Below are 26477 nucleotides of genomic sequence, written 5' to 3'. Positions count from 1 at the left end.
CACTGCTCTAGAGTCCAGTGGCGGCGTGCTTAACGCCACTGCATCTGACGGTTTGCATTGCACTTGGGGATGTAAGGCTCGGATGCAGCTGCTCGGCCATGGAAACCCATTCCATGAAGCTCTCTATGTACTGTTGTTGTGCTAATCTGAAGGCCACACAAAGTTTGGAGGTCTTTAGCTATTGGCTCTGCAGACAGTTGGCGACTTCAGCGCACTGTGTGCTTCAGCATGTGCTGACCCCGCTCTGTCATTTTATGTGGCCTACCACTTGGTGGCTGAGTTGCTGCTGTTCCCAGTTGCTTCCACTTTGTTGCAATACCACTAACAGCTGACTGTGGAATATTTAGTATCAAGGAAATTTCACAGATAGACTTATTGCACAGGTGGCAACTAGAGATGAGCGAAGAAATGAAAAATTCGATTCGGCTGATTCGGCGAATTCCAGTGTGAAATTCGATTCGATGCGAATTTCTCCGCTACGAAGATGACTTATTTAAAGGGTTTCTAGGCTTCAGAGAGCCTTTAAATTAGTGCAGAACACTGTACCTTTAATTTAAATGCCCTTGGAGATGAGGAAGGAGAAGGAGAAGGAGAAGGATGAGAAGAAGGAGAAGGAGAAGGATGAGAAGAAGGAGAAGGATGAGAAGAAGGAGAAGGATGAGAAGAAGGAGAAGGATGAGAAGAAGGAGAAGGATGAGAAGAAGGAGAAGGAGAAGGATGAGAAGAAGGAGAAGGAGAAGGATGAGAAGAAGGAGAAGGATGAGAAGAAGGAGAAGGATGAGAAGGAGAAGGATGAGAAGGAGAAGGATGAGAAGAAGAAGGCTGAGAATAAGGAGAAGGATGAGAAGAAGGAGAAGGAGAAGGATGAGAAGAAGGAGAAGGATGAGAAGAAGGAGAAGGAGAAGGATGAGAAGAAAGAGAAGGATGAGAAGGAGAAGGATGAGAAGAAGAAGGATGAGAAGAAGAAGGATGAGAAGAACGAAAAGGATGAGAAGAAGAAGGATGAGAAGAAGGAGAAGGATGAGAAGAAGGAGAATGATGAGAAGAAGGAGAAGGATGATAAGAAGGAGAAGGAAGAGAAGAAGGAGAAGGAGAAGGATGAGAAGAAGGAGAAGGATGAGAAGAAGGAGAAGGATGAGAAGAAGGAGAAGGATGAGAAGAAGGAGAAGGATGAGAAGAAGGAGAAGGATGAGAAGAAGGAGAAGGAGAAGGATGAGAAGAAGGAGAAGGATGAGAAGAAGAAGGATGAGAAGAAGGATGAGAAGAAGGAGGAGAAGGATGAGAAGAAGAAGGATGAGAAGAAGGAGAAGGATGAGAAGAAGGAGAAGGAAGAGAAGAAGGAGAAGGAGAAGGATGAGAAGGAGAAGGATGAGAAGAAGGAGAAGGATGAGAAGAAGGAGAAGGATGAGAAGAAGGAGAAGGAGAAGGATGAGAAGAAGGAGAAGGATGAGAAGAAGAAGGATGAGAAGAAGGATGAGAAGGATGAGAAGAAGGAGAAGGATGAGAAGAAGGAGAATGATGAGAAGAAGGAGAAGAAGGAGAAGGATGAGAAGAAGGAGAAGGATGAGAAGAAGGAGAAGGATGAGAAGAAGGAGAAGGATGAGAAGAAGGAGAAGGAGAAGGATGAGAAGAAAAAGGATGAGGAGAAGGAGAAGGATGAGAAGAAGGAGAAGGATGAGAAGGAGAAGGAGAAGGATGAGAAGAAGGAGAAGGAGAAGGATGAGAAGAAGGAGAAGGATGAGAAGAAGGAGAAGGATGAGAAGGAGAAGGAGAAGGATGAGAAGGAGAAGGATGAGAAGAAGGAGAAGGAGAAGGATGAGAAGAAGGAGAAGGAGAAGGATGAGAAGAAGGAGAAGGATGAGAAGAAGGATGAGCAGAAGGAGAAGGATGAGAAGAAGGAGAAGGATGAGAAGAAGGAGAAGGATGAGAAGAAGGATGAGAAGAAGGATGAGAAGAAGGAGAAGGATGAGAAGAAGGACAGTTCTGTGACAGTTTCTGTCTATTTCTGACAGTTCTGGGACATTCACTCCATACAGCGGTTTCAACCGCTGTATGGAGGGAATGTCATAGAACTGTCAGAAATAGACTATTAATGACAGTTCTGGGACTGTCCTTCCATGCAGCGGTTGAAACATTGTATGTATTTGTTTCCATAAATGGATCCATTTATGGAAACAAATACATACAATGTTTCAACCGCTGCATGGAAGGACAGTCCCAGAACTGTCATTAATAGTCTATTTCTGACAGTTCCATGACATTCCCTCCATACAGCGGTTAAAACAGCTGTATGCAGTGAATGTCCCAGAACTGTCATAAATAGTCTATTTCTGATAGATCTGGGACATTCACTCCATACAGCTGTTTTAACCGCTGTATGGAGGGAATGTCATGGAACTGTCAGAAATAGACTATTAATGACAGTTCTGGGACTGTCCTTCCATGCAGCGGTTGAAACATTGTATGTATTTGTTTCCATAAATGGATCCATTTATGGAAACAAATACATACAATGTTTCAACCGCTGCATTGAAGGACAGTCCCAGAACTGTCATTAATAGTCTATTTCTGACAGTTCCATGACATTCCCTCCATACAGCGGTTAAAACAGCTGTATGCAGTGAATGTCCCAGAACTGTCATAAATAGTCTATTTCTGATAGATCTGGGACATTCACTCCATACAGCTGTTTTAACCGCTGTATGGAGGGAATGTCATGGAACTGTCAGAAATAGACTATTAATGACAGTTGTGGGACTGTCCTTCCATACAGCGGTTGAAACATTGTATGTATTTGTTTCCATAAATGGATCCATTTATGGAAACAAATACATACAATGTTTCAACCGCTGTATGGAAGGACAGTCCCACAACTGTCATTAATAGTCTATTTCTGACAGTTCCATGACATTCCCTCCATACAACGGTTAAAACAGCTGTATGGAGTGAATGTCCCAGAACTGTCATAAATAGTCTATTTCTGATAGATCTGGGACATTCACTTCATACAGCTGTTTTAACCGCTGTATGGAGGGAATGTCATGGAACTGTCAGAAATAGACTATTAATGACAGTTCTGGGACTGTCCTTCCATGCAGCGGTTGAAACATTGTATGTATTTGTTTCCATAAATGGATCCATTTATGGAAACAAATACATACAATGTTTCAACCGCTGCATTGAAGGACAGTCCCACAACTGTCATTAATAGTCTATTTCTGACAGTTCCATGACATTCCCTCCATACAGCGGTTAAAACAGCTGTATGCAGTGAATGTCCCAGAACTGTCATAAATAGTCTATTTCTGATAGATCTGGGACATTCACTCTATACAGCTGTTTTAACCGCTGTATGGAGGGAATGTCATGGAACTGTCAGAAATAGACTATTAATGACAGTTGTGGGACTGTCCTTCCATACAGCGGTTGAAACATTGTATGTATTTGTTTCCATAAATGGATCCATTTATGGAAACAAATACATACAATGTTTCAACCGCTGCATTGAAGGACAGTCCCAGAACTGTCATTAATAGTCTATTTCTGACAGTTCCATGACATTCCCTCCATACAGCGGTTAAAACAGCTGTATACAGTGAATGTCCCAGAACTGTCATAAATAGTCTATTTCTGACAGTTCTGGGACATTCACTCCATACAGCGGTTTCCGGCAAAAAGTGTATGTGCAGAGTTCCTCTATTCTGCAGATACACTTAGAGGAGCTCTGCAGATACACTTAGAGGAGCTCTGCACATACACTTTTTTCCGGTTTGGAATTATTCTTATTTTCATCCTACTTCTTCTTCTTCTTCTTCATCCTCATCCTCATCCTCTTCTTCTTCTGAGGATGAGGATGAAGAAGAAGAAGAAGAAGAAGAAGAAGAAGAAGTAGGATGAAAATAAGATTAATTCCAAGCCGGCAAAAAGTGTATGTGCAGAGCTCCTCTAAGTGTATCTGCAGAGCTCCTCTAAGTGTATCTGCAGAATAGAGGAACTCTGCACATACACTTTTTGCTGGCTTGGAATTATTCTTCTTTTCATCCTACTTCTTCTTCTTCTTCTTCTTCATCCTCATCCTCAGAAGAAGAGGATGAGGATGAGGATGAGGATGAGGAAGAAGAAGAAGAATGAAAAGAAGAATAATTCCAAGCCGGCAAAAAGTGTATGTGCAGAGTTCCTCTATTTCTGACAGTTCTCTCACAGCTTCTTCACATGTACAGCGGTTGAAATATCTGTATCCTAAATGGAAACTAATAGATACAAATTGTATCTATTAGTTTCCATTTAGGATACAGATGTTTCAACCGCTGTACATGTGAAGAAGCTGTGAGAGAACTGTCAGAAATAGAGGAACTCTGCACATACACTTTTGCCGGCTTGGAATTATTCTTCTTTTCATCCTACTTCTTCTTCTTCTTCTTCTTCTTCTTCTTCTTCATCCTCATCCTCATCCTCTTCTTCTGAGGATGAAGAAGAAGAAGAAGTAGGATGAAAAGAAGAATAATTCCAAGCCGGCAAAAAGTGTATGTGCAGAGTTCCTCTATTTCTGACAGTTCTCTCACAACTTCTTCACATGTACAGTGGTTGAAACATCTGTATCCTAAATGTAAACTAATAGATACAATGTTTCAACCGCTAAACATGTGTTCCTTCTGTCAGAGAACTGTCAGAAATAGCGGAGCTCACTGCAGGGACACTTTTGCCGGCTGATCGGGAAATGTTCGATTCGCGCACCCGAAGTAGGCAAAATTTCGGTTTCGACACGAATCGAATATTTCCTGAAATTCGACTCGAATTCCGGTTCGCCTAGTTCGATTCGCTCATCTCTAGTGGCAACCTATCACGGGACCACGCTTGAATTCACTGAGCTCCTGAGAGCGACCCATTCTTTCACAAATGTTTGTAGAAGCAGTCTGCATGCCTAGGGGCTTGATTTTATACACCTGTGGCCATGGAGGGGATTGGAACACCTGAATCCAATGATTTGGAGGGGTGTCTCAATACTTTTGGCAATATAGTGTATGAGCTACTTATGTTAGTATAAATGCAGAGTTGCAGATTATGACATATAGCATCCTGTCTCACTTGTGTTTCCTTGTGTGAAGGGTCCCAGCACCAATTTGTATTTCTGCGATTCAGACAAGACTTTGAATGAGGAGTATTTGACAAAATTCTTTTTGTGAATGAAATCCTGTAAATCAATGCGCAGCTCCCAGGTGCCTGCCAGGAAGACCAGACATTTTCATATATCAAATAAACATAATTCTTATAAGTATATCCTGTGTTGTCACATGTATTGCTGTTGCCAGGGATATACAGTATATATACAGTATAATGTGTATTTAACACGTCGTGGTATTGAACACATCACCATTCTTCTCAGTAAATATTTTTCTAAAGGTGCTATTGACATGAAATTTTCCCCACATACTGGTAGCAACCCATGCAACCCATACATACATACAAAAAAAAAAACAAAACAAATAAGTTCAACAATGAAGTTATGTGTAATAAAATGGAATGACACAGGGAAAATTATTGAACACACTAAATGAAATGTATTTAATACTTCTTACAAAATCCTTTCTTGGTAATGAAAGCTTCAAGATGCCTCCTGTATGGAGAATCTAGTGGCATGCATTGTTCAGGTGTGGTTTTGGCCCATTCTTCCACACAAACAGTGTTGAAATCTTGAATGTTTGGTGAGCCTCTTCTATGAACTCTGATCTTTAGTTCTTTCCATAGATTTTCTATTGGATTCAAGTGAGGTGACTGGCTGAGCCATTCTAGCAGGTTTATTTTCTTTCTTTGAAACCAATTGAGAGTTTCCTAGGCTTTTTGTTTGGGATCATTGTCTTGCAGAAATGTCCATCCTCGTTTCATCTTCATCATGCTGGTAGATGGCAGCAGATTTTTTATTAAGAATGTCTTGATACATTTTTCCATTCATCCTTCCTTCAATGATATGAAATTTGCCAGTACCTTATGCTGAAAAACAGCCCCACATCATGATTTTCACACCTCCAAGCTTCACTGTTAGAATGGTGTTTTTTGGTGTGATGTGCAGTGCAGTTTGTCCTCCAAGCATGGTGTGTATTATGACATCAAAAGAGAAAAATTTTAGCCTCCTCAGACCAGACTCTATTCTCCTAGTATTTCACAGGCTTGTCTAAATGCTGTAAAGCAAACTTTAAACGAGCTTTAGCATGCTTTTTCTTTGGCTATGGAGCCTTGCGTGGTGAGCGTGCATACATTCCATGGAGGTTGAGTGCATTATTCATTTTTACTATGTTCTCTTTAAAAACATTTTATCTGCTAATTCTAAGTCTTTTTGAAGCTCTCCACAAGTGGTCCTTAGCTCTTGGACAACTCTTCTGATAATTCTTTTCACTCCTCTGTCAGAAATCTTGCGAGGAGCACCTGGTCGTACCTGGTTTATGGTGAAATTATGTTCTTTCCACTTCCAGATTATGGCCCCAACAGTGCTCATTGGAACATTCAGAAGTTTAGAAATCCTTCTGTATCCAATGCTATCAGTATGTTTTGCAATGATAAGGTTGCAAAGGTCTTGAGAGAGCTCTTTACTTTTACCCGTTATGAGAATAGGTTTCTTGCGTGACACCTTGGTAATGAGACACCTTTTTATAGGCCACCAGTTGAGACCAAACCAGCTGATATTAATTTGCACTGTGTCATTCCATTTTATTGCACATAACTTAATTTCTGAACCTATTTGTTTTGGACTCTTTGTATGTATGGATTGTATGGGTTGTTACTGACGTGGTGAACATTTCAAGTCAAAAGCACTTTTAAAATATATTTACCTAGAAAAATGGTAACGTGTTCAATACTTATTTTACCCACTGTGTATATATATATATATATATACACACACACAGTATATATATTGAGCATATTACCTGATGATGTAAGCCAGTGAAGATTATCATTTCCCAACCAGAACTCATTTAAACGGCTGCCAAACCCAGTCTTATAGGATTTCCAGTCACGGTGGAAATTTACAGATCCATCCCAACGTCTCTGGAAGACCTAGATTAAGAAGAGGTATAATGTTTCCTGGAGTTTATATCATGAGATAAGGAAATAATTGTGAGATCAATAAAGAAGCCATGTTCCTGAATGAGACACCACACCCATAAATAGGTTAGGCCTAATGAAGAGCCTGCCACTCCTAAATGACTGGCTATAATTTGTCCTAATGTAATAGAGTCTATTATATATTAGTTGGTGTTACCATGCAAGGTGTTTTCTGCCACATATTTACTACTGACGTATACAAGAGATAGGATAATTTACACAACACTCACAATCCAGCCTCCTCCGTCAGTGTCCATGTCACACAAGACTTTTAGAGACTTCTTGCCATTTGGATAGATCAGGTACCAGTCACTATGGATATATCCCTTCTGAAGCAACTCCTTACAGTTTCTGGCTTCTGAAAGAAAAAATTCATACCAGTACATATATCTGTATTTTTTTAAATTTCTTTATGTCTTGCCATATATTACATATTTTTTACTATATTTTTACAATGTTGCAAACACCAATAAAAGGCAGCAATAACACCCTTTCTCCTTTTTAGCTAACTTTCTTATTTTTATTAAAACATGGGAGCTGGAATCTCCCAGTACATTGATCAAAATGATATGTAGCTCTACCCCTACAGGAGTCGCTGGTATATTTGAGTCCCTTGTTCCTCACTCGGCCAAAGACAAAAACCACACCCCTGGTGACACGACCAAAGTACCTTGGCCAGGGAGTCTCCTGGCTGCCACTCAAGGAAAATATGCACAAACTATTGTACAATTAATGATTAAGTTGTATTAAGACCAATTGAAAGGAATGTAGGCAATTTAACTGTTAACAAAGGTTCACAATAAAAGAGGTGATTCAGCACAGAAACTAGGCAATACATTATGAATACCCTTTAAAATGTGGCCACTTGTCCCGCAGGACTGAGGATATAAACTATAGTTTTACAACTTGGAGATTACTCCCAAGTGAGACAAGTATGAGTAACATACTAGCTCATTTGTAGGCCCTCAGTCAGGAGAGTCTAGGTTTAGGTTCTAAGAAATCTGGTCAACCCCCTGCACACCAGTACTTCTAAGAAAGATAGTCTCTGAGCACAATCAAACTAAACGATTGATGCTTCTGCCGGCTTAGTTGGGGTCTGTATGTTGGCGTGTGGTGAAAAGTGCAGTCCCTTTAAGATATGAAAGATATGAAAAGTAAGATGATCCCCTTTAAGAGGCAAAGTTGTTAGCGCAGTTCTCCTTAATATAGGTGAAATGGGGGGGGGGTCACTTTAACATATTGAATTGTAGAATATAGTTTTTTTAGCGGTTGAATTGTGGGGTAATGGTCACTTTAAGAGATGAAATTGTAAAAAAGAGTCTCTTTAACAGTAGATTTATGGGTAATGGTCACTTTAAGAAAAAAGGGGGAAGAACTAGCAGGTATGTTTTCCTTTACAGGATGAAATTAAACTTAAGCGGCAAAATATCCTCCTCAGATAGATGGCTTGAACATAGATGGATGCAGCTACAATGTTCTGCCTAGCAGGGAGTCAAATGGTTAACTTAGTTTAGTATCCTGCAGGCAGCGATCGTGCTGGTGACTGAAAGATGGCAGTTGCAGCAGCAAGGGACAATGGCACATTTATTACTAGTAGGGGCCTATGCTGAAGAATGTCCTGGAACTTAAGAAACCTGAATGGCAGCAACAGGTGGATCAGGAACCCTCTCCAGTCCTTGCGTAATGTTGAACGAAGTGATAAATGTCCAGCAATGGGGGGGTCCACTATACTTTTGAAGATCCAGCTGTGATGGCAGCAACTCTTACACTTCGTCAGACTGGTTTAATGCTTTTTGAATTTATGCCCAATCCTTTTCTCTGGCAGGCCCTGAGGATACCCACATAGCTACATATGATTGCTAGAACGTAGAGGTATTGGGTTTACTCACCATATGGGGCTAGATATTTTGAATCTCCTTCTTCACCTATATACAAAACCAATGTAATGAATACAGGGAGCAAAATTAAAAAATAGAGCATTATTGTAAATGTAATCACCATCCAATGACAACTAACGCAGATTTGCCATGGGCATCTTATTTGTGAGTAATGTAAGTATTGTAAAACTAGCTATGACAAAAGACCCATGGGGGCAGATATGTCCCGATTCAACGAGACATGAGAGCCATCATCAGCCCAATGACATGTGAAATTAGCACTGTGTGGCCACTTTTACTAAAATGTTCTTTTGATATCACCCGAGGTCCAGTTCTATAATACTGTAACTGAATATATAGTATGGGATACATGTTACTTCCAATGTATGGTTAGCACAGTGCAGTGCTTTATGGAGCCTTTAGACTGCCTGAACCGTACACCCCCAAGTACTGTATATGAAATGGCGTATTCATAGTCAATAATATGACCTTTCCATGGAAAATTTAAGACCTAAAAGAGCCTACACTTCTCTATGTAAAACTAGTAAAAATGTTGTCAAATATTGTTTTCAGCACCATCTGAAGACAAATTGCCTGGCTATGGTGCCAGAAACTACATCAGCTGATGTCAGATACAGCATAGGAGATTACTAATAAAATATATTTAGGAACTAATAGACTGTGCACTTTGCAAAGTGCAATTGCACTCTGCAAGTACAGTTGCTCCAGAGCTTCATAAATGAGGTAAAGCTTCCCTTTGCCAAGAATACCCAATCACTTGCAAGGAAAATGAAAAAACAGCATTTCTTGCACATGATTGGATGATGAAAGTCAGCAGAGCTTTTGCTCATTTACTAAGCTCTGAAACAACTACTCTTGCAGAGTGCACAGTCTAATTGCCTTTAGTAAATCAACACCAATGCCTTTTGTTGTGCTATTGTTACAGCAAGAGATTCTTCTCTACCCTCATGATCCACCCTCCTTTCTCCCAGCCTGCTCACATTTGAACAAAACAAGAGTTAAAAGACTGCTCACTATAAAAATGAATTGTCTGACATGGCAGGTGAAGTTGGGCAGCACCATTGTTAGTGCACGGTTCCCTTACTTTTTTTTAATGAAGACCCCATATAGACCTCAACAGATCCACCTGTATGAGGAATTTTGGCCAGGAGCCTGACACTCACCTTTGTTTCCTTGTACCCCTTTCTCACCTTTGGCACCTATCACAAAGAAGGAAGATAAGATGTACTGTTATTTGGTGTACAGAATAAGCATATTAGATAAAGATTAATTTGATGACACCACATGAAGATGGACTCTTCAGTCACCTCAAGATAAACACAGAGGATAAAACTGTAAAGAAAGCAGAATAGGTGCCGGTACAACCTCCTTGTAAGTCACCCCTTTTCTCTACCCTCTAGCCACCTCTGAGAACTGTTCCATGGTTCTACCACCTATCCACCTCCACAGTACTGCCTATTTTAGACAATGATAACAAGTAAAAGCAGTAAAATAGATCCCCTGCAGCCAGCAATAATATCTCCCCCTGCAACAATAGATCCCCCCCAAACACAATAAATGCACCCCAGGAACAATAGACCCCACCATCAACAGCAGATCTCCCAGCAGCCAGCAATAATAGACCCTCCAGCAACTGGCAACAATAGACTTCTCGTTCAACAGTAGATCCCTCTCAGCAACAATTGGCCACCCAGCAACCAAAGACCCTCCCAGCAATAATAGACCCCTCCCTCAACAATAGATCTTCCCAGCAACAATAGATCATCCAGCTACCAGCACAAATGGACCCTCTAGCACACCCCAGTACACCTTGCCATTATTCTTTCCAGTTCAAGGTAGGCATCTTCTTGGCATAAAACTTCAGGGCTTATAACTTCATAGCATACTACTTCGGAGCATACAGTTTCTTACCAATATGGTAGCAGTTGTTGGCAGTTTCCCAGGTCAGGCCATCTATGGCCTCTTCCCCAACTCCATCCTGTCCAGGGCACCAGGACCTCTCCAGGTATTCCCTAGCCAGGGAATACCAGCAATTGGAAGCACTACATATCTGTAGAATAGGCCACACCAAGTCCCATGGGGGCCAGCTTCAGAGTCCCACTCCTGTTCTGTTGCCTCCTGAACTCCTGCCTGAACTCTTCCAACTCCCTAACATAACTCTCTTATTATCTCACAATCGAGAGTGTACTCCCCTAAACAAACCAATTGCAGAAATCCCTAGACACACTCAGACCCTCATTTTTTATAATTTTCTAGCATAAATGTTCATTGCCAAAGCATGGAAATCATCTATAGTAAATATACCAACAACCAAAAATAAATTTTTTTGCTACATGAGAAGACAGCAAGCCAGATTTGAAAATATTTGTAATCCCTGGATGTGATATATACAATTTCTCATATACTGTAGGTAGGACAGCGGAAGTAGGCCAGGACCCTGGCTGAAGGGAGCAACTTCTTTTCATCTCTTTTCTTTTTTTTTTTTGCTTCCCACATTCTTCATAACCAAGACCCCTGTATTAGGGACTATTGGTTCTGTTCCTAAAGTTTTGATCCATCAAAGAACAATAGTTAGTGGACATTGAAAAATGGTTAATCTGGGTCGGGGCCTTGGACAGACAAAGTGGCAAAAGACAGGAAGGACTTGTCACTACAATACCTTGGTTGCTCATGGAACAGGAGGCACCATCCATGTCTGGAGCCCTATCACGTTTTACAGCACAAAATGTTGAATCCTAGTACATTTAGCAATTTCTGTTCATATTTTATGATCCACTGGCCACCAGTGTGTTTTTCTCAATTACTGAACTGAACAAATATCTGTAAAACTTTTATTGTGCAAAATAATAAAAATGGTTGAAATTAAATCTTAGATTTAATGTGGTTAAAGGGAAAAATGATTAAAGGGGTGATGAAACGGGAATTATGTTTCTTTTATATTACTCCTGGACTGATGTAAAACATATATTCCAAAACAACACTTTGTAAAGGATTACCAATTAGGCATAGGCATGTTCCACACACCGCATCCTAGTGTCATCACACCCCCTTTGGGCTTGTTGATACCATGGTGCAGAGATGTCAGTTTTTCTGCACGCGTTCTGCAAGGGCACGACAAAATCAATTGTTCTCTATGTGCCCTGTTCACACCACAACACTAGTATCACGTACAGATTTTTTCTGCGCAGGAGTCTGCAATGTGTACAAAACTCATTGAAAAACTGATGTAAACTGATGTCTCTGCAAGTGAAATCTGTACATCAGTTTCCATCAGGTTTTCTGCATGAATGGTGTGAACAAGGCCTTAAGTTTGAACTATGCAATGATTACTGACCTTTTTGACCTTGCAGACCGGTCTTTCCAATGCCACCTTCAGATCCTGCCTGCCCTGGTAATGAATGAGTGAATTAATTTAACGAATACACTTTTATACACTGTGTGTGGTGTGCATTTTATTAATTAGATCATTATTGCTATATAATTTAAAAATTATAAATAACATAGCTATTATTGTCTAGTTATAGAGTTACTAACCTTTAATCCCTGGAGGTCCAGTTTTTCCTGGGATACCCATGCGTCCAGATTCCCCTACAGATGTTGAAATACAAAGTTAAAGTAGTTATAAACCCTTACATATATGCATTGAGGGGACTGGCCTCAGGTGATACACAGAGATTAAACACATCCTCCTACATAAGTTGTACCTGTTTATCTGCAATCTTCTCTTCTTTACATCTGTTCAAAGTGCACCATTTATAAAGCTTGACTGAGAGTTCAGGAAACCGTGGGCAGAGAGCTCAAATTACATTCTGCAGTGAGAAGAGCTCTGAGAGCTGATTGGAGGGAAGAGATACCCCCTCTCCACACAGCTCACAGGAACAGAGCTGAGGCTGTCAATCTGCTGGAGGTCCCTCCCCGTCACCATTTTTCTCTTGGTGTCAGAAAACTTATCAGAAGTGATTCATGCTGACAGCAGAGGAACAAAGCAGCAGACAGAAATTACACTTAGTGCTCCTAACTGAGACAAGTGCACACTATAGAGAGATATGCTTTGTTCATATTTCATGTTTGAGGTTTACAACCACTTTAAAGTCCTGTTCACACTAGTGTGACTTCACCTGTTTCTGCAATGCACGGCAATTAAAATCACATCCAGGGGTGGACTGACAACTCATGGGGCCCATGGGCAATAGGGGATCATGGGGCCCCTATGTCCTTGCCCAAACTTAAAAAAGCCTATGAAAAAGGTACCAGGGGCATCTCCTAGGGCTCCCTACTGACCCCGGGCCCTCAGGCAGTGCCCGAGTTTCCAAATGGTCATTCCACCCCTGGGTGCTTCTTTTGGTGCACTATATTGTGTTTTCGGCCCTATAGAGTTCAATGGGAATGCATGAAAAGCACATGAAAAATGCATGTAAAATTGATTTTGGTATGTTTTTGCAGGGTTTTGTGTTTAACATCCAGTGTCCTTCTCCTAAAAAAAAAAACCCAAGAAGCATGAAAATGCATCAAGAATGCGTGTAAAAAGTGTGCTACAACACCACACTGAAACACGCATTATTATTATGCAGCAGTAGTATGAACCTAGGCTATACATTGCACAGTGTACATAGTTAATGCATACTTAATCAACAGATCTACCATATATGGATATGGTAAGTCAAACAAGTTCCCATAGAAAACATATTTGATCAGCACACAAAAAAGACTTATGATCAGGGGCAGACTGACCATTTGGAAACTCGGGCACCGCCCGAGGGCCCGGGGTCAGTAGGGGGCCCCATGAGATGCCCATGGTACCTTTTTCATAGGCTTTTTTGAGTTTGGGCAAGGACACAGGGGCCCCATGATCCCCTATTGCACTGGGGCCCCATGAGTTGTCATTCCGCCCCTGCTTATGATCCTCCTAGTAAATTATGGTATATGTCAAGAGTCCATAAATAATATGTAATCAGTCCATACAAGTCCTATATTGCGCAAATAACAGCCATCCCAGTTTTTGTTGTGGGGTGTATTCATTTTTTGCATCAACTAATTTGAGAAAAGCTGAAGATTTTGTAATCTAAGTTATATTATTAACCTTACTTTAATGTAATCAGCTAAACAAATGTTCTATAGAACTCAGTTGTGTCAAAATTTTGGAAATTGTTCTTGTACTCATTGAGACATTGATCAAAATCTTACTTTTCAAAAGGGGCGTACTCATTTATGCTGAGCACTGTATATATCAATTGGCTATTCAAATATACTATAAGAAAGACATTAATAAATATATGCCTGCATATAGCCACACATATATGTGTATACAAGCATCAGCGTGTGCATATATTTACTACAACAGGGAATATACCCATTGTGGATCCATAATAATTGTGTATAGGTAAATAATAAAAAATAAATAAATAAAAGTTGAGCTTACTGGAGAATCCTAGAATCTCCCCCATGGACTGCTAGGGTCCTTATTTCAAAATGTAGGAAGACCTTAAGGGTCCCCTGTAAGTATAAATTGATTTTAGTGATTAGGATAAGGCTACAAATTACAAGAATCCTTAGGATAACAAAAACAAGACAATATTAGATAGATGACTATTATGATAATTATTATATCTTCTTTATGATGAATATATTATTCTGTTATGCAGGGGGCTGATTTATGAGGAAACTGAATAAATATGAGGCTAATTAGGATAAAAATGAGGATGTTTCTAATTACGTATGTAACTCCAACACCTCGTTAAGGCCTCCCGGGGTCAGGGTCCCCAAGGTATAGATCCAAAAAGTCTCCCATTGGCATAAAAGTTTAAAACATTCTGCTGTGAGGAGAGAGAGAGCCTATGAGCCAAATGAACAGAGCTGAAGTAGATTTATGATGCTGCTCAAGAAAGTGTTTGGGGACACTCTGTTGGTCATCTCATTCTTCAATGAGACGTCTTTGTTCCCCTAACTCTAACCCTAAGAAAGCACTTTGGGGAATATAGTTGACCTACAAACTGGCAGACCCTACAGGTTGTGGATTTTGGTGGTACCTCTTGGCTTCTCTTTACATCAAGATTGATGGGCGTTCATACCTTTTTATCTTGTGAGTGGTTTTAAATGTAGTCTAATAAATTGTATTTCAATTCTGCACTTAGAAGGAGCCCCTTTCCCTCTTTTCTCCTTGCCAAACAAGTTCCCATAGCTTTCATTATCAGTAATCCATAATTATCTATGTCTGTGCAGAACAAAGGTCTTGGTAATGTGGGTTACTCAATTTTGAAGGCTACTTTATCTAGGGGGCCACTATTCTACAGATAAGAAACAAGTCAAGGAGGAGGGACTCTCACCTCAGAATTCCCCCTTTATACCAGGACCACCCTTCACATCATAGTCCTCAACCCCTACTTTCACATCTGAATACCCACTTCATATGAGATTCCTACCTTTCAGAGTTTCAGCACAGCATCCTTGCAGCAGCATGGTGGAGGGTGGGAGGCATAGCAATTCCAGACAGATGTGGAGCAGGTCTGGATGAAGGCAGACTTCTGTCCTCTTTTGAATGTTAGGGGGCCCTGATGCTGCCCACCCTGGATCCCCATCATGTGTTCCCATGATGCAGGCGGGATGGCTCCCATCAATATAGCAAGGAATGACAGAGTGCATCATGGTTGCATCTGACAGCACTCCAAACAAAGCCATACAGCATCCCAGAGTGTCACAGCACACCAGTTGAGAAAGACTGGTCTAGTCAGTGTGCTGGTCAACAATGGGGGGGCAGATACAGAAAATGTATTTAACAAAAATACATAATAACTGGAGCAGTTGCCCTTAGCAAGTAATCCCATTCAAGCTTCTATTTGTTCAGATTGGCATAGAAAATGGCAGAAAGGCCTGTTATGTCAGATTTTAGGGGCACATTGAATTCTATCTATTTCCTTATCAATCATCAATAATTATTTTGCATTGTAACATTTCATATGACTTGTAGCACAGGTGTTCCCTTCTATGTATATGCCAACTCACCTTTTGCCCCTTTTTCCCCAGTTTCACCTTTCTGACCCTGAGAACCAGGGAGCCCAGGACAGCCTCTGATGATGGTCACCCTGTCAGAGTCTCCAAGCCCCAAAACCTTTACGTCTATGAGGAAAACATACACAGGTCTCTTATAATGAACAGAATTACCTTCTCCTAATATTAATGTTCAGTAGATATAAATGCATACAACAAATGAAGGATACAGAACATGACTACTGTGAAACACTATGGACCATCAGCTGTAAAAGACGGGGGGTATTGTCTGTGATATGAATAAGGGAAGTCTACAAGTGAATAATATAATTATGTAACATCTAATAAAGTCATATAATATAACTATACCTGAGCATGACTCCTTGGGGCTGCTGAGAGACGTTTTCAGGCAGAGCAGAGTTAGCACCCAGATCCTCATAATGGAGGCCAAATGTTTCCCTTCTGGTGACTTCCCGTTTTAACACTTATCATTAAAAGGAAATTGGAGACTATAAGAACGAGCCATTTTATCAACTTCCCTCCTTCTCTTTCTGATATAAAGGTCACATTATGACCTATCTGATGTAATTCAATAGATCCACTGCAGTTTCTTTTTTGTTAGTAATCAGTTTACAAACTCATCACAATTCAGAAGTTCGACAGATATGTACAATGGAGTTTAGTGTAGTAGTTGAGTTTACAATTCAGTCTATAATTCAGCTTAACCTTGTAAAAACTCAACCTTACCAGTGAAGGAGAAAGTAAGTAATGTAAACTTAGGGTAGGGGCTGTCTATACAGGTATATCACCCATTTGCCTTTGTAATTTGCTCCACTGATGACCAATTAAGTAATTTTACAATGTTTAAATAACAGGGATAACAACAACAAAATCAAATTAAAGACTTAATCCACCTTTCCTTTTCAGGTTTTGGATAATGTAGCACTACCCCTTAGGAGTTGCTGAGGTTTTGGGTCCCCCCTATAGTCCTGCACAGCCAGGCAACATGCATCTTCACAAACTTGCATCCAGGAGTCAGTAACCAGTCACTGAGCTTGTATTTGGTGTTTTATTAGGGTATTTTAGAACTTTGATGGGGTAAGGGGTGTAGAAGATGCCCAATGGAACTGAAAAACCGAGGACAACTTTGTGAACTATGTACAAGTCTTCACACAAAAAAACCCTTTGTGGAGAACTAGCCAGCATCTCCTGTAGTACCACCCCAAACCCCAGATGTTCCTCTATCTGGTTGCCTGGAGGAATCCCTGATCAAGGAATCAAGTGGCTGTAACTTAAAATAAAACAGTCCGATCTGATTTCCCACCAGAGTGCTCCTTCCCCTATCTGGCCCAAGGGGTGCAAATCTACTCACTCAGTCCTTCTTGTGTACTGAGGGTAGGTCAGTTGTTGCTACGAGTCCTTTTAGCTGGGCCGCTCCTTCCCTGCCTCACAGGTAGTCCTTTTTCAGGGGGCTGGTAAAGTCCTGAGCTTTCCTCCTTCCAAAGTCCTCTGCCTGTAGGTGTGCCCCTTTCCATCTGGGCCCCCTCATAGGCTCCTGCTTCCAGCCTCACATCCTCTCTTCTCACTCTCCTCCAACAATTCTGCTCCAGCTGAGCAGGCTCAGTTAAAGGCTGTCCTGGCCCCTTGGCAAGCCTCCTGTTGGGGGTTGGCCAGGGTCCTCTAAGAGTACAAACCAGCCACTCCTCAAATTTACCTAGAACAGAGGGAAATTCCAGAGTGCTGTTCTGCCGAGCCTCTAACCCAAAGTTGACCCTGCTAACTATCACACCCAGGCTGCTACTCAGCTCTCCTAGCTATCAATTGAACTAGAGCTCTCCCTAGCTAACTAGGATATGGTGCTACACTAATAAGGACTATGGTGGTCACTCTCACCTCTACCAAGTGCCTCTGTATTTGGGACTGCCCAATGGAGCGCCATTTCCAGCCAGTTTCTACACCTGTAGGTGTGAGATAGGAGGCATGTATGGGTGGAACACTGGCAGGAATGGTGCACTGCATCAGGCTCTTATGCATAGTGCTGCATATACGTCACCCGTGGTGTCAGGTGCCCCAAGGATCAAAGTGAACATTGTTGTGATGGCAGAGTGGGGGAACACTTTGAAACTGCAGTTAACACCCAATGGATGGAAGGCTGAACTCTCCGCTCCAATATTTTATTCACATTGTTGAAATTTGGTTGCTGGTTGAAGGATGGAGCAATTATGTAGGGAATGTATCCTGTTGGTAATAGTAGTTATGGGAAAGAAGGAACTGTTAATAATTGCCCCTCCATGCTTTTGCTTGTTTTATTAGAATTAGTGGGTTTTCTTTTTAAACTAGGTATGTGAGCGCTGCAAATTTTCATTTTGGTTTGGATGCATTTGTTAATTGAAGAATATTGTTTTGGCTGCTTTCTTTAATTGAACCAATTTGTTTTTGGAATTCCTTTTGTACTTTAGCATGCATTTAATTTCATTCGGAATATCTGGTTGTTAAGCAGCAGGTGGCTGATGTTTCCTTAACAACCATGACTCATCTGCTGTCAGATAAGCCAGGGTTGTGACTTCACGCCACACAGGCCATGTGTTAGGCTGACGGCCATCTTTAATGCTGATTGACCACACTGTGAGTGCTTTGAATTTTGCATCTACTTCTGCTTGGCAACCAACCATTAATAAAATACTACACTATTAGCAAGTTCTGTTTGGGCTCGTTTGATTGTGAGCCTCCCCCCCCTTCAAGGTGGACTCTTGTCCTGCCCTGCATCTGCCATTGTGAGTGATCCCCCCTGTCTTTGGGTCATTTGGCCAGCTGATCCTTGGATACTCATCTTTCCATACCCAGAGGACCAGGAGTGGTTTAAGTACTCAAATGAGCATAATATTGCGCTATCTGGTTAGTGCATTATACACTTATTTATACATCACTGGAGTCATGTTTCTTCACCCCCTATAAAGTTTGGGACTTACAGTATGTGCTTATATATATTACTGCATTACTAAGTTCACCACTTGCACATTAACGTCCACAGACGTACATTGCACTTGAATTACTTTAGTGCCGTATAGCGCAACTTTATTTGCTTATGTTACATGTGTCATTCTTTTAGCGCTGCATACATTAATTGGATTTATGAAGGTTAAGAGGTTTTGCCTTTATGTCAGCTGCTTTTCCCTGCACTACCTAGCGTTCGTATACCTGTTGATATTATTTACGCACTCTAGTTCACAGAGACCAGGTCGGTTTTGTCTTGGGCCATCAAGCAGCAGATAATGTCCGGAAGGTGGTACACCTTATTTCTCTTATGAATCTCCGCAGCATTCCCAGGTTTCTCCTCTCATTAGATATTTTCAAAGCATTCGACACCCTCTCCTGGTACTACCTGAGTTATATACTAAATCACTGGGGCTTCGGGAACTCCTTTTTATCCTGGCTTTCAGCGTTACATTCTACCCCGGAGGCTCTGGTCCACTAGGTGGGTTGTTCCTTCAACTCCTTCCCTATTGTCAGGGGTGCCACTCTTTATCCTGGCTCTTGAACCACTGGCGATTGCTATCCACATGGACCCAAATATCACAGGGATTTCCTAAGCCAGAACTTCATATAAACTAAACCTATTTGTAGATGATGCTTTATTGACTCTACCAAAGCAATTACTATGTTCCCTAACCTCTACTCCCTGCTTTCCAGATTTGTGGAAATCTCTGCCTCCAAGTCAATCCTCACAAAATGACAGCCTTAAACATTTCCCTCCTGGACTCCACGATTCCCCTTATCCAATCTTCCTTCCCATACCATTGGGCAGCCTCTTCTCTCACTTATCTTGGGGTGTAACTGACCCCTTCCTATTATTCTCTCTTTGCTGCTAATTACTATCCCCTTTTTGCGTACGGTAACTTCCCTCTTGAACTCTTGGTATTTTCCCTCTCTCTCCTGGATAGGGCGGATCAACACAATCAAGATGACGGTCCTTCCTAAACTAATTACTAGTCTATATGCCATCTTTCTTACTGCAATCTCTCCAAAATAAGATTATGACTTTCATTTGGGCCAAAAAATGCCCCAGAGTGGCATGCACCACCCTTTATGCCCATAGGTTGAGAGGGGGGCCTTGGGGTCCCCAATGTAACGAAATACTACTTAGCAGCCCAAATTTCCCAATTAACATTATTACACGCTACCTCTGACATCCTTCTATTGATCTTACTGGAAATCCCTGACTGCACTCCAGTCCCGGTTTCAGCCCTCCTGTGGCTCCCTACCTCTTCCCGCCCTTCTCCTCTTAGCCCCCTAATGACTCATAGCCTACATGTTTGGGATTCGATTCTCCACTCGGACAAACTGATGTCCCCCTACTCCCCTTTCTGTCCCTACTGCACAACCCCCTATTCCCCCTGGGCCTGACACAGCCCCACGCCTTTGCCTGGTGGCCTACTCATGGCTACTCTCAAGCACGCCACTTTTTGAATTCTCGCTCATTTCCTTCTTGGTCCTCTATTCGTGAAACCCATAGAGCCCTATCGGCAGAATGGTATCGATATATGTAGCTTAGACACTGGATCTCCTCCCTTCGACGCAAATCCGCATTTCCATTTTGGAAAACCCTGTTTAAGGATGTTTGTCAGCACTCCCCAGGTGCCCATGGCACCATTTCCTCATTCTATTCACTCACAGCTGCTATTCAGCCTCCTGTCTAAAAAATAATCAACCAGCTCCCCCTAGTTTTCCTAGGAGGTTGCTACACCAGTAAATATTACTTTTCTCTTCCATTTTATGCTTGCTTTAAAAATATCTAGTCTTTGATGTTTTTATAGGACAACAGGGAGAGCCTGGGGAGCCTGGAAAAGGTGGACCAGTTGGGAAGAAAGGTGGGTTACAAGACTGGAATGTGGTGCATTTAATTGAAGCAACCACTAAGTCCATAAATGTAATGCACCTTTTAGTACAGCATAAAAAATGACATGGTCTCACTGCATGATATGACCAAACCTTTTTTTCTGTTTTCACTGCCGTGATAGTTTGACTGAAAATTACTCAGTTATGTAACATTTTTGTATTTTATATAATTTTTAAAAGATATAATTTTCTTTTGGTGGCATTTAATACTCACTGGATTTGTATTTTTTACTTTATAAAGAAAAAATATTTCCCTTACTTTCTGTTATAATACATATGAAATAAATAATCTTTCTTCATACATTTATGGCCAGAATGTATTCTGCTACTTTTGTGATTAAAAATTTTCAACAAGAATATATTACTTAGTCTGTGTGAAGTTAATGAGTCTACAAACTATGGTATATGTATTCAAAATCAGTCCTGCTGTTCCAATATCTTATTTCTCGGGGCCCTAAAATGCACAGGATAGTACAAAAACCCCCACAATGCCCCCTTGTTTGGAGATGAAAGGTATTTATTAAGAGTCATGGTAAATATTTTAAAGATCTAATTTTTGCAACTTTGAAATGTGTTTTTTTTTTCATACAGCATAGGAATACATACAATTACTCTTAAAACACATTTTGATAATCATCCTGAGTATGGAGATATGAAATCTCTGTCAAGCTTTTTTACAGCCTAGCTGTATAGATGGGCCCAAAATCTGAAGAGCACCTTTAGGCTTTAGGAGTCATAAGTTACACATTTGATTTCCAAACTACCAATAACATTTTCAGGAGACCTTAAAAGGCTAGAACAGTACAAGCACCCACAAAATGACCCCTTTTTGGAAAGTAGATACCCCAACGTATTTTTAAGAGTCATGGTGAGCCTTTTGAAGATCTAAATTTTTTGCCATGACACTAACATGATCTTGAAGGTATGCAACCCATATACATCTGTCACAGCAGTAGTCATCATGGAGTTGCTGCTCCATTTGTGTATACTTATGGCACACTGTGCACAACCTCCAACCTTTTTAGCACTCATTACCCCAGTTACAATATTTATATTATCTACAGGAAGTTTAAAATGTTACTTACAGGTTGAAAAGACTCCTTTAGTTTCAATTCCTATGATTTGACTCCACCTCATCCAAGCCACTTGACTTATCGCTCTTGCAATAGGGAGCTATTATAAGTGGGGTGCTCAGGAGCAGAGTATTTCAGTCAATAATAGGGAGATAAGTGGGGCAATCAGGAGTATTTTGTTCCAGATGGAGGAAGCACATTTTTATCATTTGTTTCTTTATACTGTAAATGTAAAACAATTATAAGAACTTCTGTTTGTTGGTCTCAATGGTTGAGTTTGATGGTCTGCAATGGTTGTTTTCTAACCCTTTTCCATTAACAATATAAATAAATGAAAGTGAAACCTATTTTTGTTCTTCATGAAATCTTGCAGACTGAGCTCTCCAGTCCTCACGTGATGTATGTTAAACAAAAGGGCATTGCACAGGGCAAGTTTGTACAGGGCACAGTGATAATAAGAACCCCATCCTCTGCAGTTCTCAGGATTTCATTTTAAACAAAAGCTGGATGTTTATTTAGGGGTAAAATTCGAGCAGGAAGGAACTGTTTTTGACACGTAGATATTCTTTTACTTTATATAGTCATTCCACACAATTATAAGTTGGAAAGGGGAAGAGGTCATGTTGAAGGGACAGAAACAGGAAGATAAGTGGAAATTTCTCATGGTGGAAAATGAAATGTTGGAGATTCAGCTGAAGTCATTAAAATGATGCTTATTTTATGTTTCACAGAAGTTGGGTACCATAGGTACAATAACTTGCAGGTTAGTCCATGTATGTTGCTACAAAATGATATTCATTTTGTGTGAAGACAAAATATATTTGCCATTGTGTTATAGAGAGGGAGATGCTAATATGCTATGTGCCCCTTATTCAATCATGCAGGGGGAGGCTCTTCTTTTTTTTAAGTGGGCTTCAAGATTCCAATAGGTCCCCCCCTATGCAGATTCCCACATCCACTAGGTCAGGGATGTGGGGAAGAGGTCCATGTCCTCACCAACACAGGAACTAGTTGCTTTGCAAGGGGGTCACCCCGGCAAGGTATCATCCTCATTTTAAAGGCTTGTAGCCTGGTATAGTAGTACTTGCTGCCCCCTCCCTTCCAGGGGAGTAATCAGGCACTGGTACTGGCTGTAATCAGACACTCTGTACTGGCTGTAATCAGGCACTGGTATTGGCTGTAATCAGAACACTACTGGCTGTAATCAAGCACTGATACTGGTTGTAATCATGCACTGGTACTGGCTGTAATCAGAACACTACTGGCTGTAATCAAGCACTGGTACTGGTTGTAATCAGGCACTGGTACTGGCTGTAATCAGGCACTAGCTGTAATCAGGCACTGGTACTGGCTGTAATCAAGCACTGGTACTGGTTGTAATCAAGCACTGGTACTGGCTGTGAACAAGCACTGGTACTGGCTGTGAACAAGCACTGGTACTGGTTGTAATCAGGCACTGGCTGTAATCAGGCACTGGTACTGGCTGTAATCAAGCACTGGTACTGGCTGTAATCAAGCACTGGTACTGGCTGTAATCAAGCACTGGTACTGGCTGTAATCAAGCACTGGTACTGGTTGTAATCAGACACTGGCTGTAATCTGGCACTGGTACTCGCTGTAATCAGGCACTGGTACTGGCTGTGATGTGGAGTTCATTACTGGTGGGTTTTTTTTTTTTTTTGACCAGTTGTTGGGATCATTCCTAGTGATTGATTGACCAGGAAAGGGGAAGGAAGTGACTGCTCCCCCCTTTCTCAAACCATACCAGATGTCCATTATCTTCCTACGCAGTTTTCTGGTAGAGATGAACCATGCCTTTAAGTTTTTTTATCTTTCCAGTGTGTGCTTGTTGTTCACTACTTAAATTAAAGGAAATCATATGATGGTCGATGATTATCAATCATCATTATCAATGCCCCATGCAGCCCGTGCTATCTGAATAAGGAATCTTTACTATCCTAAATTTTTGAACCAGCGTTTGTACGAAAAATGTCATTAGTGCATTCCACAATGCCATCATGGACTTGACTAATACCGTTTGAAAGTACTTCAAACCTTTTATGCTTTTGACAATCGATTTTGAAATGAACTGAATTTCCCAAACTAAAATCCATTCGCTGTTAGAATTTTGCTTAAGAAAAATGTTCCATTCTACCTTTCCACTCTTTTTGCCCACTACGGCTGAAAACTATCATCATTTTGAGCCCATGAACTATTAGAAAATCAAACAAATGTTAGAAATCACATTTTTTTTTCTAATTAAGTTCTACCCATGTATATCCAGCTTTCACTGGGGGGCCTGTAACAAACAACGTGGGTTGTGTCTAATGTGAGCTTCAAGGAGGGCAACCTGTTCACATTTGTCACAGCGGTATTCAGCATGGACTTGCTGATCTAGTTCTGTATATTTGTGGCACACTGTGCGTTGAGCAAACCCTTCAACCTTCTTAGCACTCATTACCTCAATTACAATTTTATATTAATTTCTGCAAGTTTAAGATGAAACCTACAGGTTAAAGATTCCTTTAGTTTTAAGCAGAACTTTCGGCAATTTTTTCTTTTACTATGAAGTGGGGATGTGCCCACACTGCTTGGGTTAACTTTCTCTAGGGGTGAACACAGCTCCCATACTTACCAGATTCTTCGCAAAAAAACAGCTCTCCCCCACATCCATTGGTGCACTGTTCCTGATGTCTTCATGTCCACAGCCGGTCTCTGGGTGTGATGACGTCAGGAACAGTCCACCGCACAAGACCGCTGGACTGTGGGGAGGCAGGAGCCAAAGGAACCTGTCTTGCGCTTGGAGAATCGGAGGAATAGGTGAGTATATCTCAGCTCTAAGAACCCCTAGACCGAAATGAGCAGTTAATCCATGCAGTTTGGGCACAGTCCGGAGTTCTGCTTTAAACTTCTGTGTTTTAGGAATTCAGGAGCAGAGTGCTGTGGTCAGTAATAATTTGTTACTCTGTATGAGTTGTTTTCTAAGCCTTTTGCATTAACAATATAAATCAATGAAAGTGAAACCTATGTTGTTTTTTTCATTAAATCTTGCAGACTGAGCTCCCTGGTAATCATGCTATCTTAAACAAATGGATATTGCATAGGATATGTCTGTACAGGGAGGTCGTTGTCTCCAGTTTTTCAGAATTTCATTTTAAACAAAAGCTAGATGTTTATTTAGGGGTAAATTTAGAGCAGGAAGGAACTGTTTTTGTCATGTAGATATTCATTTACTGAATACCCTAATTCTGCACAGTTCATCAGTTGGAAAGCGGAAGGAGTCACGTTGGAGGGACAGAAACAGAAAGATAAGTGGGAATTTCTCATGGTGGAAAAGGACATGTTGGAGATTCAGCTGAAGTAATTAAAAATGATGCTTATTTTATGTGGGGTTCACTAGATGTTCTTGTATGCAATGCCAAAATATATGTACAAAGGACCCTTCTGCTCCTTGGCATCCCAACACATCGAAGAGATTTTGGAGTAGAGTTTCTCAGAAATTTGGTACCATAGGTTCCAGAACTTAGTAGTTTAGTTCTTGTATGTTGCTAGAAAATGATGTTTGCTGTGTAAAGATAAAATATTTTTGCCATTGTGTTATAGAGAGGGAGATGACAATGCCTTCTCATTTCTGGGTGGGTTTGTGGATTGGGGTTGAAGTAGACCCTGCAATGGAAATTACCTGCTACTAAAACTCATTATAGTTCTTCGAAGTGTATAAGTGGCCAGTGGAAGAAAGTCTTATGTGGACGGAAGCTGAGGAAATGTTGAATCATGGTTTATTACCAGATGAGAAATTGAGTTTGGTCTAATCATCCTCTAAATAAAGTGGGGCAAAAAAGTATTTAGTCAGTCACCAATTGTGCAAGTTCTCCCACTTAAAAAGATGAGAGAGGCCTGTAATTGGCATCATAGGTAGATCTCAACTATGAGAGACAAAATGAGAAAAAAAATCCAGACAATCACAGTGGCTGATTTGGAAAGAATTTATTTGCAAATTATGGTGGAAAATAAGTATTTGGTCACCTACAAACAAGCAAGATTTCTGGCTCTCACAGACCTGTACCTTCTTCTTTAAGAGTCTCCTCTGTCCTGTATCAATGGCACCTGTTTGAACTTGTTATCGGTATAAAAGACAACTGTCCACAACCTCAAACAGTCACACTCCAAACTCCACTATGGTGAAGACCAAAGAGCTGTCGAAGGACACCAGAAACAAAATTGTAGACCTGCACCAGGCTGGGAAGACTGAATCTGCAATAGGCAAGCAGCTTGGTGTGAACAAATAAACTGTGGGAGCATCTAACTGGGTACTGGTAGAGGGGGGCTGCTGCAGTCAATCGGCAGGGCTACCTGCAGTATTACTCAGAAATGCAGAAAAGACTTTCAGGTATCAGAGGGAGAGGAGTGCTGGCTGTACACAGGACACCATTACCAAAATGATGGAGCGCTTTGATTTGCCTTATCATTATGGGGGTGAAAAAGTGAATAAACACCCACTAGATTATTAGTAGGGATGAGCTCAAGG

At 41.0% G+C, this 26477-nt stretch overlaps 1 protein-coding gene across 1 annotated transcript in view; it reads right to left on the bottom strand.

The window, feature by feature from the left end:
- LOC149464417 (ficolin-1-A-like) overlaps nucleotides 1-24407 on the bottom strand; it is a 29619-nt gene extending 5212 nt beyond the window's left edge. Inside the window, exons 1-9 of the mRNA XM_089674699.1 lie at nucleotides 24260-24407; nucleotides 15996-16109; nucleotides 12531-12584; nucleotides 12331-12384; nucleotides 10160-10195; nucleotides 8988-9023; nucleotides 7329-7456; nucleotides 6921-7050; nucleotides 5086-5220 (exon numbers count right to left, since the gene is read on the bottom strand). Of these exons, the coding sequence (XP_089530825.1) occupies nucleotides 5086-5220; nucleotides 6921-7050; nucleotides 7329-7456; nucleotides 8988-9023; nucleotides 10160-10195; nucleotides 12331-12384; nucleotides 12531-12584; nucleotides 15996-16109; nucleotides 24260-24407 (835 nt within the window). The remainder of the gene's footprint in view (nucleotides 1-5085; nucleotides 5221-6920; nucleotides 7051-7328; nucleotides 7457-8987; nucleotides 9024-10159; nucleotides 10196-12330; nucleotides 12385-12530; nucleotides 12585-15995; nucleotides 16110-24259) is intronic.
- Nucleotides 24408-26477: the final 2070 nt, after the last annotated feature.

The sequence above is a fragment of the Staurois parvus genome, unplaced genomic scaffold (genome assembly GCF_062004578.1).
Source record: "Staurois parvus isolate SC_StPar_1 unplaced genomic scaffold, SC_StPar_1.0 ptg000151l, whole genome shotgun sequence".
NCBI classification, from domain to species: domain Eukaryota; kingdom Metazoa; phylum Chordata; class Amphibia; order Anura; family Ranidae; genus Staurois; species Staurois parvus.
Note: the sequence above shows the minus strand (reverse complement) of the source record. Positions and strands in the feature narration are given on the sequence as shown.